Raw genomic sequence first — 14,633 nt, 5'->3', positions numbered from 1 at the left:
GAACCCTAAAAATAATTAGAGAGCTTTTACATTTAACACTCTTCCCTTACACTTTTAATTTCTTCTTTTATCTTTTTTTTTTCTAACCAACTCTGGGCTGTGTGCTTCTCCATGGGATAGGATGCTGCCTTACATTCCCTAACCCTCCAGCTCTTGAGATTGGTTTCATATCAAGGTCCTATTCCATTAAACTGCTCTACGTTAGATGGATTTGCCTGGGGTTTGGTAGACTCTTCTTTTTATTAAACACCAGCCTGCTCTCTCTTCATGGATGTTTTTATATGCTTTCCATTTAGGAACAGTTTGGCTCATAAAGCACATGCCAGCTGTATTCCCTCCCCTCTTTATTTCTAATAAATTTACATGAAACATTCTCTAATATGCAGGAAGGATTATGCACAATCACACCACTGAAACACGACAGGCTTGGGAGGTTTTTACTATATTGACTCTCCACCATATTCTCCTGATTAGGACCTTTCAGCATATTAATCAGTGCTCCCAAGCTGTCCCTTCTCTTACTCCTCCACCTCTACAAGAAAATAATTTTGTGAAATATCTACAAGGTACAGTTTGCCACTTGGTGTCTCACCCACTGCAAGGGCCCAGAAACCTGGATTGCCAAATTACTCTCTTAAACACTCTAGTGTGGTCCCAGCTTTACAGCCTGAGTAGGTCTCAATGTGTCAGGAACAGGCATTTTGTGTACTTCTGCAGGACAACTTCCCAGAGCTCTGAGGTGGCTCAGGAAGTGCTGCTGGGCTGAGAAACACCCGTTTGTGGTTCTCTGGGGATGCACAGTGTGAAAGGGAAGGAGAAGTGGGAAGGGCTCACAGGTTTGGTGTGCTAAGCAGCCCTTTGGCTGCCTGTGATCTTCCACACACTTCCTAAAGTAAAAATTTAAGTTGCATCTCATATTTCAACTTGAAAAATTATGGGGTTTAGTAACAAACAACTGAACCAGGAGACTCAGAGATCAGTGTTGTATCCCTGGTTCTGTCCCAAGTTTAAAATTCCTGGCTCTGGGCAAGGTATTAACCTGTTTGCATCTTGGATTTCACTCTTGCAAATGTAAAAACAAAGTCCTTTGTGTTTGCATTTCTCCTGCTGCTATGATCTTGTACTAGCATTAATCATTATTTCAAAGTGCAGAAAAATAGTACCTGCAGCAGCTGGGTTTGTTTTATTGTGTCCAAATAATGCTTCTTTATCTGTTTCACAGCTCGAGTTCCTAAAAAAATCCTGAAATGCAAAGCAGTGTCTCGGGAGTTAAACTTTTCCTCAGCAGAACAAATGGAAAAATTCCGACTGGAACAGAAAGTTTATTTCAAAGGGCAGTGTCTAGAAGGTATGGATGTGCTCTGTGTGCTGCAGCACAGGGACTGACCCAGTGTGGTGGGGATTAGAGAAACTAAAATGGGTTGGACATGGTGATTTTAATTTTTCAGAGTAGACTGAAGCACTCATCTTGTCAGGACTAATGGGCCACAGTATTAGGGATTGCTTTTCATAAGTGTGTTAACACTTTGTTATGTAAGCAAAAAAGCTGGGTAATCATGCCTGAGGGCATAAATCCACCACAAGCTGCCTGAGGCAAGGAAACAGGTTATTTCAGAGTCCCCTATTACTGGAATTCCTGCCTCTTCCTCAGAGTGCTGGCCACTGCCAGGCTGGAGCCTCTGGTTTACCTGGGCTAAGGCAGTGCCACCACCTTTCTTTGCCTCTGACTCCACGTCTGACCCCGCTGACTCTTAATCTGGGCTGGAGGAGGGGCAGATAAAACATTGATCCCTGTGTCTTCTGGGCAACCAGTTGCACACTTAACTGGATCGGAGGGATGTCTGCAAGGGGAGGAGTGTGGTTTCCCTATTCCCAATTAGGTGTGATGAAATTTCCACTGAATGCTAAGGAAATAGTGTGACCTAATCAGTACCATCAGCTATTCTAGAAAGGGAGTATCTGCTCTAAGAGGAGGGCAGGGTTCAGTGCAGCTTAAACTGTACAAAGTAATTTAAATGTAAAATGTTGGCAGCACAGCAGGACAGTTTAGGGAGTTCCCCAGCCTGTTGGATGAAAAGCAAAAGGACCATTTGTGGATTTTATCGTCTCTCAAATGCCTCTGGATCTTCTTTTTACTTTGCAGAATGGTTCTTTGAATTCGGTTTTGTGATTCCTAACTCCACAAACACTTGGCAGTCCTTGATAGAGGCAGCACCTGAATCACAGATGATGCCAGCTAATGTTTTAACGTGAGTGCCTTGGCCTTGCAGAATCTGAGAGCAGGCAAAGCAAAAGCAGTGTGTGGCATTTCCTTGGGGGCCACAGTGGGAACGAGGAGAGGGAACTGCTACCAACTCTGCATCACCTCACGACTGTTAGTTGTTGAGAGATAAAAGAGGCTAAGCTAACCTCATTACCTTCCTTCCCATAGGTCCAATTTGCATTAATATAGTAGTAAAGGTTTGGAGAAAGTGGAACTGATCCTTTTTTAGAGTTGCTTAATTTTTTTGAAAGGGGAACCATGAAAGGATTTCAAAATGTTTTCCAGCTTAATACCCCTTACATGCGGGGTTAAAAATAACCCAGCAGATGTCTGGGCCATTTTCAAGTCAGCTATTGATCACTGACTCTTGTCCAAGATGGTTTTATTTGTGCAATATATCAGCTGTAGTAGCTCCTCTAGTATTTGTTTCATCACTGTACCATTCTGCTGAGCTTTGTGTCTCTAAATTGGCTTATACACCATGCATACGGAGTTGTATCTGGGGCTAAAACACCCTTAACAGGTAGGAAACAGTCATTTTACAGGCACCTGTAGTAAGATTCACACACCTTCCTCAGGAAGGTCTGCTCCTGGCTGCTCTTCACACAAGGACTCCTGAGCAGGTCAGTGATCCCTCAGATGTGTCACAGGAACACATGCTGGGCACTGCCCTGAGCGTGAGCAGCAAGGCTCCAGCCTGGGTGGGATGATGGAAAAGGCTCCTGGAGGGAGGCCCCTGGGAAGGGTAACCACCCTCTCTGCAGTGCTAGATGGGTGCTGGCAGGCACACAGGGAGCACGCTGCCAGCAGAGACAGAAGGGTTTGGGAATCCCGCTGCCAACAAGAGGCAGTCTGGGAGCAGCAGGCTCACTGCAAGGTCACTGTGTCCTCTGGAAGACCTCCCTCTCCAGCATTTTCCCTCTGGCTCCCTGTCTGGAGGAAAGCCAGTTGCATAGAGAAGGCACCGGGATGGGAACTACCATCACTGATTTCCACTCCCAGCACATTCCAAAGAGAGGGTGGACTCAGGGGAGCATCAGTGTTCCAACAGTGCTCCTGGCACAGCCTGCTCAGAACCTCAGAGGTGCTGCACACCTCAGCTCCCAGAGCTGTCAGTCAGTACAGGAGGAGCCAGATTTGGGAGTCAGAATAAAGAAACAAGCACATCTGACAAGTTGGTTTTGATCATCTCAGGAAATCAAGACATCCTCAGGACTGGGAATCAAGAGAGTCCAGTTCTCAAGTGACCTTGAGGATTTTCCCATGTCCCATTCTTTCCCTGAAGTCTGTCCACTTGTAGTGGGCAGCCAAGATCTCTCTTCTATTCAGTGGAGGTGTCCTAAAGTAATTTTTGAGGCTTTTCACTAGAACCCCCAGCCCAAAGAAATCCAAAGGGAAATTTGTGGCCCTAAGAAATCAGCCTTTTTCAGCTGCCAGGACTTGGAGAGCCCCTCACTTTCTGGTATTCCCAAAGACCTCATGTTTCTCTCAGTGTTCCCATAGCAGGAGACAATGGAGATGTGATACTTGGTGCTAATCAAGGCACTGCACCGAGAGTTCCCAGGATGACTGACTATCAGATTGAGAACATTCCCTGACATTTGAGTTCCAGCACGATCCATACCACAGCAAAATCCTTACGCTCAGCAGGTGCAGCTTTCCCAGTGTTATACCAAGAGCCACAGTAGAGGTGGAGCTGCTGCTTTGGTGTTCAAGAGCCAGGTTATTTAGACATGGTTAGATCACACTGCTCAGGTGTCCAGGTGTTGTAATGGTCTCAAAAGTTCTTACTTTTGTCTACCAAAGTCTCCAAAGTCAGCAAGTTAAATCCTCAGAGCTTCTGTCACACCCAAATCCACATTTCCACTGCAGTTTGTATAAAATATGCTTGCATGTTTGTATTTAAGCACTTCTTGAGGGAAATGACATGTTAAATTGGGTGATGTAGCTTGCTCAGCACTAGAGGACAGAGATAGGGAATAAAAAAAGAATTCCGATTGGTTTTCACAATTCCTGCAGGAGAGAGGGGCCTTGAAGGTGCTGGGACTGCTAGTTTATTTTTAGCAACAGGAGTGAGCAGAAGTTTGCTGTCTGAGCACTCTGCAGCCTGAGCAGTACTGTGCCCAGAGAGGGGATGACAGGGGAGGGATGGATGGAGGGAACATTCCACGTAGGAATGTGCTTGGGAGATCCTTCAGTCCTGACTGACCCAGGACACGGTGCTCGCTGCACTGCTGTGGGGTGGGTAAGGTGTGAGCCCAGGCTTGTGGGAATGTGGAGAGGAGCAGTTGTTGTCCACTGTCTGTGTGTCCTTCTAACGCCTCTCCTTTCTCCTCCTTTCCTCCCACAGTGGTAATGTTATTATAGAAACCAAATTCTATGATGACGATCTTCTCGTAAGCACTTCCAGAGTGAGACTTTTCTACGTTTGAGATGGGGCTTTTTGGAGATGTTTTAGTTTTCCTCCATGCAGTTCTTGGTGCAGAACCCCCCGACTATCCAGTGGAAGACACTCCTGTAGGCGGTGACCCTGGGGACCAGCTCAACGTGGGTTGTGACCTTTGCCCATCAGTTATTTTGCTTTCTCCTCTGACAAGACCAGACCAAACCCTCAGAGATGGGGCCATCTGCTCAGAGATGCCCTGGGGAAGAGAGGCTGTCTCTGAACACGGGCAAACATTGGTCATGCAGAACCAATACTGTAAATTATGTTAGTCTCATCCTTTCTACTTTTCTGGACCCTGGTATAATCTCCCATTTCCACTCACACCAAACTCTCAATGCTTTTCTTTTGGGATTAAGTTAACCTTTTCATTTTTCTCATGTTGTAGGTTTTTATCCTTTTGCTGGATTTCTGTGTAACTGGTCCACACATCCTCTTACCTTGAACTTGTAAAATAGACTGTGATATCACCTAATGTAATTAAAACAAATTTCTCAATTAAAACATTCCTACCGTCCAAAGAAGGGAAGAAATGTTAGTTCTGTGTGTTTTCCTTTCTGTTACAAAAATGCTTCTCAGTGGGCACAAGCTCCCGTCACTCAAGCCAGCGGCACAGGGCTTTCCACAGTCCTGCCTCTTCCATACCCCCCATGTCCTGGTTAAATTTCTCTTCCTCCAGCTGGCCATGTTGGAAAGGTGTCCTGACTGCTCTGACCAAGGCTTCTCCTTGGCCTCCCCTCTGTCTGTTAATCCCTCGTGGCATTTTGTCCCTTTGTCACCAGTTTTCAAGCAGCTCCACACGCTGTTCTGCTGTTTGAAGTGCCTGGGGACACTCAAAGCCCTCTGGAAAACCTGTATTCCCCTGAGGTCACCAGCATCAGTCCCGTGCTGGGCTGAGCTCCCTGGAGCTCCACTGGGGCTGCAGTTGATGACACCAACAATCCCCACGTGTGTGAGGCTTTAATGACACAGCAGCAGTTTTGCTGTGACAGATTCCTCCAGCCCTGCTTTCCTCTGTCATTTGTAACCAGCTCTAGCACATGGACATCGTGGGAAGGAGCATCTCCATCTTCTGCTCCTAAACATCCAGACAGCTCTATGATCCCTCAACGCCTTGGTCAGCCTGTCCTGTGGCTGGGCTTGAGTTTCTCGGGAGTCCCAGGGACATAAAAGGCATCATTTCAGACCCTGGGTGTAGTTGGGAGGGATACAGTGTAAATATTTTTTAGGGGGATTGAAGCTGGACCACTAATTCTCACCAGCCACTGTAGCAGCTTTCTCTTGAGCCTCACAGGATCTCAGCCTGTGGCACTCACAGGGCAGAGTCTTGGCAGCAGCATGAACCATCCTAGGCCAGCCTTCAAACAAAGACATCAACTGAAACTGCACCCAGCATGAATGACACCCAGTGAGGGTGGTACCTCAGTCAGAGGAGGAACAAAAGGTATCCAAACAGGAAAAATTAAAAAGGTTGAGGGTCTTGAGAGCAGGTGCCTCTGTGTGTTCTAGGGCAGATGCATGGGAGATTCCAGCAGAGACAGGGAGCAGGCACCTCCTCTGCCAGGCTCAGCTACAACCAGGACCCAGAACAAAGGGACAGATGTTCCCAGTGGGACTAAGTCTACCCTGGGTGCCTGTTCTAAGGGCCTGTTGTATCCTGGGCTGCGTCCAAAGCAGCATGACCAGCTGGTCAAGGGAGATGATTCTGCCCATGTTGGAAGGGGGTACAGAGGAAGCCACAAAAATGATCAGAGGGGAGGAACAGCTCTCATGTGAAGACAGACTGAGAGCTGGGATTGTTCAGTCTGGAGAAGGCTCCAGAGAGACTTTTTTGTAGCCTTCCACTACTTGAAGGGGGCCCATAAGAAAGATGGGGACAGACTTTTTAGCAGGGCCTGTAGCAATACGACAAGGGGTGACGGCTTTAAAGGAGGGTCAATTTATACTAGATATAAGGCAGACATTTTTTACAATGAGGGTGATGAAACACTAGAACAGGTTGCCCCATTAGCACCTCACTGGTTGGAGATGTCCCAGCTCATGGCAGGGGGGCTGGACTAAGTGACCTTTAAAGGTCCCTTCCCACCCAAACTATTCTATGCAACAAGCTTGGAACTCCCACACCCGCTTGACCTCCCCGGCGCCTGCGGGACGTCCTCCCTGCGGGGCCTCTGGAGGCTCCGCGGGGCTTTAAGAGACCACCGACGCGGGGTAAGCAGACCTGGGATAGGGCTCTGGAGGGACGCGGGTCCTGAGACGGCCTTGGGGGACCTCCGGAGCCCCTTCCCCCCCCGCCCGCGCCCGCCCTTCCCGAACTGCCCCAGTTTGCCCAGTTCGCCCAGTTGGAGCTGGCGGGCCCCTCTGCGGCGGGTCACTGCCGCCCTCCAGTGGCTTCGTGGGAAATAGCTGGGAGCAGCTCACCCGCTCCTGGTCCTGGACCAGCCTCCAGTCCCCCAGTGCCGGGATCAGCCTCCCTGGCAGAATCGGTGGAGCAAACGGCAGGACCAGGGGAGATCAGGGGCCCGGAGCCAGCCAGCAGAAAGGCCCCGGTAGGGCAGGGGGGACAGTGGGGTCTGACCAGACACCACCCAAAACCCAGGCAAAGGACCCTGCTGTGCTCCGAACGGGAGCCTGTGCTTGGCCCAGGCAGCTGCAGGTCCCCTCCCTGTGGGGCTGACAGGATTTGGGAGCCCTGGGAGAAGGAGCAGGAGACACAGTCAACGTGGCTCTGGGGCAGCAAAGGTGCCAGCAAAGGGAAAAGTGGGGCCGGAAAGTACAAGAGCAGACCAGAAGGTCAGGGGTGCAGGTGTCACCACTGCCACCACCCATCCATGTCCCTGGGGTGGTTCTGACTGTGACACAAGGGCAACCCCATCTCACCCTCTGTGCAAAGGTTGAGGGTGAGAAGTGGGTTTGGAGACCAACACAGCAATTCCCCCTTTTATTTACCAAAAAAAGTTCCCACCCGGAATTTCACAGCCTTGGCAGGGAAACTTCCTCCAGCCTGTTCCACATGCAGGGCTCTGCACAAGGGGAGGGCTGTATTGTAGGGGAGGGGCAATTTTTGAGGGTAGGACCTGGCTGGGCCACGAGGAGCCTCTCACTACACAGGGCCTTGCCCAAAGTCCAGCCACTCACAAAAACCCTGGCTCACCTGGAGCTGCTGCCTCCCGGCGCTTGCTGGAGCCATCGGCATCTGGCCGAACAAGCAGCGCTTAGGAGAGGAACCGGCCGGATTCGGCAGCGGCCGCTGAATCCCGGCCGGCAGCCGCGGCTTTCCCCGGCTCATTGTTCACAGCCGGGGTGTTCTGGCCTCAGCAGCTCCCATGACAGGCACCAGAGCCTTCCCACGCACAGGGCATTTGTTCCTGCGAGAGCCCCGGGGCAGGGAATGTGCTCAGAGGCTGCTCCCTGCCAGCCGGACAGCCCCACGTCGGGAGGGCTGTGAGCCCCACTGGCAGCCTGTGAAAACCTGGCAGAGGGCAGGGTGGCACTGCAGAGCCTGGGCACCCAGTCAGAGGCCACAGAGACACCGGGAAGTGAAGGGAGGTGTGCACAGCCCAGGTGCTGGCACAGAGAGATTGGGAATAAAGCTGCATCTTCATCGCCCTCCAACCACGTCTTCACCCGGGAGCCCTCCAAGCTGGGCTGTAGCACAGCTGCTGAGTAAAAGCGAGGAGGAGGGTGATGCACGAAACTCTTTTGGCTTCAGGGGAGCTCTCTGCACGGTTTTGGGTCCATCACACCATAAGGTTCCCGAAACACAGGCATGGCTGCAAGGCAGGACCCTGCTCCCGAGTGCATGGCGCTCTTGCCTGCAATGAGGGTGACTGGAACAGGGCTCTCACACCCTCTGCCCATGGCCAGCACCCCTTCAGGGCGTCACCTACCTCGGCTGCTGTGGGAGCCCTCAGCTGCCTGACTGCCTGGCAAAGCCGACTGGGGCTCCCGCTGGCATGTGCCCCAGATCTGCCCTGCCCAATAAAGCTCAGGCGGGGAAGCAGAGCTGTCCTAACGTGGTTAATTAGCTGATTCATGAAAGGTGCTGCCGAACAAAAGGCGCACAAACAGCCCAGGGCCACCTTACGTTCGGTGTCTGCTTTGCTACTCTTACCTTCCTGTGGGCGCCGGCGGCGCGGGCAGAGCGTGGCAGCGGACACAGCGTGGTGGCCACGGGCAGCCTGAGGGGTCAGCACCATCTCGCCCCACCTCACCCGGCTCCACTGTCCCCCAGCAGCACAGGAGGGCTGGGAAGGTTTGAGTCCCTCCGCCTCTTTTGTGGGCATGACCGTGCAGGCAGAGCACCAGCCAGGCAATGAACTGCCCAGACAGGGGGATTTTGGGGCTGCCCCCAAGGAGAGGAGAGCGGCTGAGGTAGAGACAGGACTCAAAAGGCCCTTTTTCAGTCCAAGCTGCCCAATTCCTCCTGCCCTAGGGAGCCTCTGTCCACCAGCTCCTCAGTGCCACAGGACCTGGGTGTGATCCCTGTTGAGGATCAGCAGCTGCCTCACCCGACTGCATATCTGACACCCACATCCACAGCAGTGCTCTGGGAGTGGGACCAGCCATCGCCACGGCCCCCCTTGAAGAGCATTCAGTTCTTATGGCGTCCAGCTCTGTGTCAAAGTCCTGCCTGCACCATCCTCCCCGTACCAAAATCCTGCCTGCTCTCCCAGCCCCCCAGTGCCAGGCGGGGCAAGGAGTGTGGCAGACACCCAGGAGGGATGACGAGCTGAGAAGTGACAAGCTGGGGACACAGAGCAAGGGAAGGAGAGGACAGTGTAATGGTCCTGGTGTCCCCAAAGTCAGGCTGGAGAGGTCTGACATTGCCTCAAGTGTGAAAAAGGGGGACAGTCACAAATTGTGGGAAGGGGTCCTGCTCACACCAGCTATGGAAAATGGGCACCAAGAAACAGCTGGGAATGCAGGAAGAAACCACAAGAGTGATGTGAAGACCCAGAGGGCAAAGGACTGACAGAGCTGGGGTCACCTGGCTGATGGAAAAGCAAAAGTATTCCAAGGAGAGGGCAGAGGCCCAATTTCCATGGGAGGAGGTAGCAAAACCAGCAGCTGAGGCCAGATACATTTGGCTCAGGAACTGGGAACGTCTGCACCCCTTGATGTTTCCCAGAATCCTTGCAGGAAATTCCCTGGCACAGAGCAGGAGCACAGGGGAGGTAGTTCCGGCTGCCCCAGGCCAGCAGCCACGCTGTGCCGCCTGTTCATCCCCATCCCCAACAGCCTGGCTGGCTTCCCTGGCAGGTCGGTCTTGGCAGCAGGACCCAGGGACACGGGACAGCCATGGCCTGTCCCCACGGTGCTGCTGTGGCTCTCGGGGGGAGTCCTGGGCTTCCCCATCCCGCAGCACTAGATGGTGCTGCAAGACAGCGCTGGTGCCTGGGCTGCGCGGGCTGCACGGCGCGGGTGGCGAGCGGGAGGGCGCTGGTTGTGGTCACCGCCTCGACCACCGAGGGCCGTCCCCACACCAGGCAGGCTGGCGGGTCACCCGGGATGGGACGTACCACCAGCTGTACCCCAAGGGAGGAGCGGCCCTTGCGCTGGGCTGGACACACCAGAGCTGAGCCCTCGGGGATACCAGCGGGCACACGGTGAGCGCCGGGGCTGCTCCCGCCGCGGGGTGAAGTGTCCCGGCAACTCCACGGGCGCCGGCACTTCCCCGTGCCTCATGCCTGCCTTCATCCTTCCGACCCTACCCTTGCCAAACTGGGGATGCACAAGTCCCTCGAGCCCAAGGCCATGGCAAACAGCCCAGTGGGGCTCCCCATGGCCAAACGCAGCTCCCAGCCATTACTGGGGAGCTGTGTGGAGGCCCGCTCTGTGGAGGGCTCCCTGGTCACCTCATGGGGCAGCACAGGGTGCAAGGAGCACCAGCTTCAGCGTCTTTTTGGGGTCAGGTGCCTCATGCTCATCCCTTCCCACGGTAGAGTCCCATGTCCCACTCCTGCCCACTTCTTACCTCCCAGGACATCACCCCAGAGCTGCAGCCTTGTCCCACAGTCCATCCCAGGGATGGAGCTTTGCACTGGGGGGATGTCCCCAGGGAGGCAGCACATCCTCACCTTGGGGATGATAAACAGGGCTGAGGGGGTTTGCCCCAGGATAGGAAGCCAGTCCCTGCAGTTGTTGGGGTTTGGCTCTGCACCCATCCCTGAAGGGTGGGTGCACCCCACAGCAGCTGCTCTGAGCCCTTGTGTGTCTTCAGGGCCTCACTTGGTGGCAGAGACAACTCTGGGCAGGATCCCCAGCTCCATGCAGGACCATACTCTCTGCCACTTCAGCTAGGAAACTGGGAGCTACATCCCTTCTCTGCCTGTGGATCCAGAGTCTGGCAGTGCCCGGGGAGCAGGTGCTTTTCACACACTGTGGGTCATCGTTCTCCTCAAGGTGGCTCAGGGGTCCCTGAGCATTCAGGTCTCCAGCTTTGGGCACAAGCTGCAGCACTCACACCTCCTGCCCTGAGCCCTGACAGAGGGGTGCTGGTTTCCAGCTCCCTGAAGGAGCAGGGCCAGGAGCCTGTTCTGCCTGCAGCACAGGAGAGGAACCCAGGGAGATGCCCACAGAGCAAAGGCATCCCCGTGCCCAAAGCATGCTGGAGGACCTACACCCCCACCCAACACGCAGCTGGCACTCAGGAGAGGCACAGCCCCTCACCTTCAGGCCTCCCTCCCAGGCAGGAAAAACACATGCAAAGATCCCACCCCTGTGGATTTACAGCCCAGTGTCTCTACTCCTGTGGAGACTCCAAGGGCTAATTGGGCTGAGCTTTCTTATCCCCCAGCTGCCTCCCTTGCATTGTGCTTTCTTATAAAAGGAATGCAAGAGCCTCTTCAGGTCCCCATCTGCTCCGAAGGGCAGCACTCAACGCTTCCTCCCAGGTCTCTTCCTGGGCCACACGTAGCACAGCCAAGTGCAGAGTGGCCTCTGAGTCCACCACCCCTCCCTCTGGGGCTCCCCAGCCAGCTGTGAACAGGAGGCACAGCCCTCGCTGGGGTAAGCAAAGCTGAGGGTCCCCCACAGCCCTTCCTCCTGATCTCCTGGTCTTTGGAGAAGATCAGCTCAGCCAGACAAATTAGAGCAGCATCAGCACAGGGCTCTGTGCAGGAGGAGCCCCAGGCACCCCAGCTCTGCTCCCTCTCCGAGGCTCCCACCCGACAGTGGGGAAGGATTGGGGTGGTGACCCCAAGCAGACCTGGCAGCAGGGATTAACCTCCATCTGGGTTTCAGAGCTCGGGGACCTCCACTGGGCTGAGGACTGCCAAGTCAGGGCCCAGGACCACGCCTGCCCTGGCTCACTGAGGGGGATGTGGCAGCCAAGGGCAAGGAACTAGATGTCTTACATCTGCTCTTCAGCCTGGGCTGGGCTCTCCTGCCCACACCAGGCAGCTCTCAGGCCGTGCTCACTGACATCCCTGCTCCATTTAGGAGGCACATCTTTGTTATGTGGGTTGAGCCAAAACTGGCTGAGGACCCTGGGCTTCCGTAGCCTACCCTCGAGGGGTCTGCTCCCCTGGGACACCTCACACCCTGAGCCAGGTGGCAATTGCTCTGCCAGAGGAGCAGCTCTTTGTGCCTATTTTCGACAGCAACCATCCAAAAGTGCTTCTGGGTTTGTGATCTTGAGGAGTCACGCCTGGAAGGCAGTTTCACTCATTAGACTCTTTAAGCCAATTGTTTGCCCAGACACTGTACCAGTAGCACCAGCCTGTGTCTAGGTGCAGTCCAAGACCTGCATTCCCCACAGGCAGGTTCTTCACCGAGCCCCCGAGGTGCTCCAAATTTCATGAAGGTTGTCAAGATGCAACAAGAATTTTTGGATGAGGCTAACTGAAAGCTACAGGTGGTACAGGACAAGCTTGTGCTGATGCAACAGGTCCTAACCCACTACGGGCAGGTCAGGACTGGAGACAGGTCTGCTGGTCCAGGCTCAGTCCAAGTTGTCCTCAGGGCATGGGCTCAGCTCCACTGGTCTCGCTGGCTTTGACCTCTAGCAGCAGCTCCACTGGTGTGCTGAGTTTCAGGCCAACCACATGGAGGTTGCTTTCAGTTCACCTGGATGTTCAGCCACACATAGGTGGCTCCAGCTGAGGTCCAGCCACAGCAGAATCCTTGGGAAGGGCTGCCCTTGGCCAAAGAGGCCACCAGTGCACATCAGCACAGCCCAAGTCCCTCCAGGCTCGTACGAGGCACCCTGCAGCTCTCCTGATGGTCACTTTTGGGAGCTACCTTGGCTACCTTCAGTGGCCAGGAGTCAGCTGGCACATCCTAGAGCAGCTTCAGCCATCTGCCTCCATGGCCTCCAGGACCAGCAGGATCAGCAGTCCAGGAGGAATTCGGATCCCTCACAATGCACGGTTTCTGCAGGCGAGGGGCAGCACAGGCAGCTCTTCTGCTCTTCTGGGCAAGGGCCCAGCACCTCTCAACGCCTGAAGACACAGGAGGGCTCATGCTCTTCACCTCCAGTCCCATGGCATCAGCCCCCACAGGGCCCAGCTCTGGTTGCCAGGCAGTGGTTGGATCATCTCCTGCACACCAGAGGTAGGTGGGACTCCCCAGGTCCCCCTGGGCAGCCCGTGGCATGAAGCCAGCTCACCAGGGAGACCATCTCCAAGATCCTCAGAGGTGCCTTCAGCTGGCACTGCAAGCTGTCTCCTGCTGCTCCTGGTCCCTTGTCCCGACATCATCCAGGTGAGCATTCCCTGCAACATTTTGGATTCACCCAGACGCCCTCTGTGGCATCGGGCACCAGATGAGACAAAGTGCCACACCCCAACCTACATCTCCTCTGCAAGCCCCAGGCAGGAGGCTCTTCCAAAGGACCACCACCCTCCACTCCAGGATAACCAACCCCAAACGCAGGGCCCAGCGCTGAGGGGCCTTTATAGCCCTTGGCAGGGTGTGGCCGCCCCTGATTGGCCAGGACAGCCAGCAGGCAGCAGCTATGGATTGGCTCGGAGCAGCACTCCTCATGCTGTGATTGGTGGGCTCTGTGCACAGGGAGCACATGAGCACAGACAAGTGGCAGCACGTGGTTGGCTGTGGAGGAGAGATGGGTGGCAGGACCTGATTGGCTGGGCCTGTGTGCTGCTTGACTGTGACTGGTGGAGGGAGGGACAGGTGGCAGTGTGGGATTGGCCGCCTGACAGTGCCCTGTGGGGGGGGGGTGGGGGGGTGGGGTGTGTGGGGCAGGACCCTGCAGTGCCTCATGCACTGAGCTGGGCCCGGACTCAGCCCCAGCAGTGGGACCAGCCCAGCCCCTCCCTGTGGAAGCACATCCGGGGGTCACAGGGTGGTAGGGCCTGCAAGACTCCCCCAGACTGAGCCGCAAGGGGGTAGAAATTGAGCATAGAAACACCGGGGCAGATGGAGGTGAGGGACTGGGGTTTACCCTCTCCATCACCAGTGGCCACAGGGGGCTCACAGCAGCCGAGTGGGGACCAGGAGCGGTGGGGCTGAGGGACCCCTGTAACCTATCCTCTTCTCACCTCCAGCTGCTCCATGCCCTACACATCATCAGCCTGTCTAGCTGCAAGGCCAGAGGCAGCCTGCAGTTTTACCCCACCCCACACCAAAGTGGACCCTACTATCCAATGCCCCCAGGTTTTGGGGGGCTACAGGGCATAGGACAGGTCTTGCTCTGCAATAAGCAGCACTAGGGCCACTGCTTCCCCAAAATCTGCCCACTGGAGCCTCACTCCTGTACAAACAGGGTCCTCACATTTCAGTGACTCTTGGAGCCAGCTCTCGTCTACTCGGTTGCAGAAACTTATTTGAATAATTTGTCTTGCAAATCTGCAAGTACCAACTTGAATCTTGTACCCGTGGAGCCCATCCCATGGGATCCCCTCCCATCGAGGTTGCAGGAGCTGTGCCTGTGGCAGCTGTGATGAGGGCATGGACACAACTCCC

General features: G+C 54.5%; 1 protein-coding gene across 1 annotated transcript in view; it reads left to right on the top strand.

Moving 5' to 3' along the window:
• PDE6D (phosphodiesterase 6D) overlaps positions 1–5,244 on the top strand; it is a 33,904-nt gene extending 28,660 nt beyond the window's left edge. The window contains exons 3-5 of the mRNA XM_027751092.2: positions 1,223–1,348; positions 2,144–2,249; positions 4,614–5,244. Coding sequence (XP_027606893.1) covers positions 1,223–1,348; positions 2,144–2,249; positions 4,614–4,695 — 314 coding nt within the window. The 3' untranslated portion in view covers positions 4,696–5,244. The remainder of the gene's footprint in view (positions 1–1,222; positions 1,349–2,143; positions 2,250–4,613) is intronic.
• The last annotated feature ends 9,389 nt before the right edge of the window (positions 5,245–14,633 follow it).

This window comes from Pipra filicauda, unplaced genomic scaffold (genome assembly GCF_003945595.2).
Source record: "Pipra filicauda isolate LSUMZ 115617 unplaced genomic scaffold, ASM394559v2 scaffold98_size3848907_pilon, whole genome shotgun sequence".
In the NCBI taxonomy this organism is placed as follows: domain Eukaryota; kingdom Metazoa; phylum Chordata; class Aves; order Passeriformes; family Pipridae; genus Pipra; species Pipra filicauda.
Note: the sequence above shows the minus strand (reverse complement) of the source record. Positions and strands in the feature narration are given on the sequence as shown.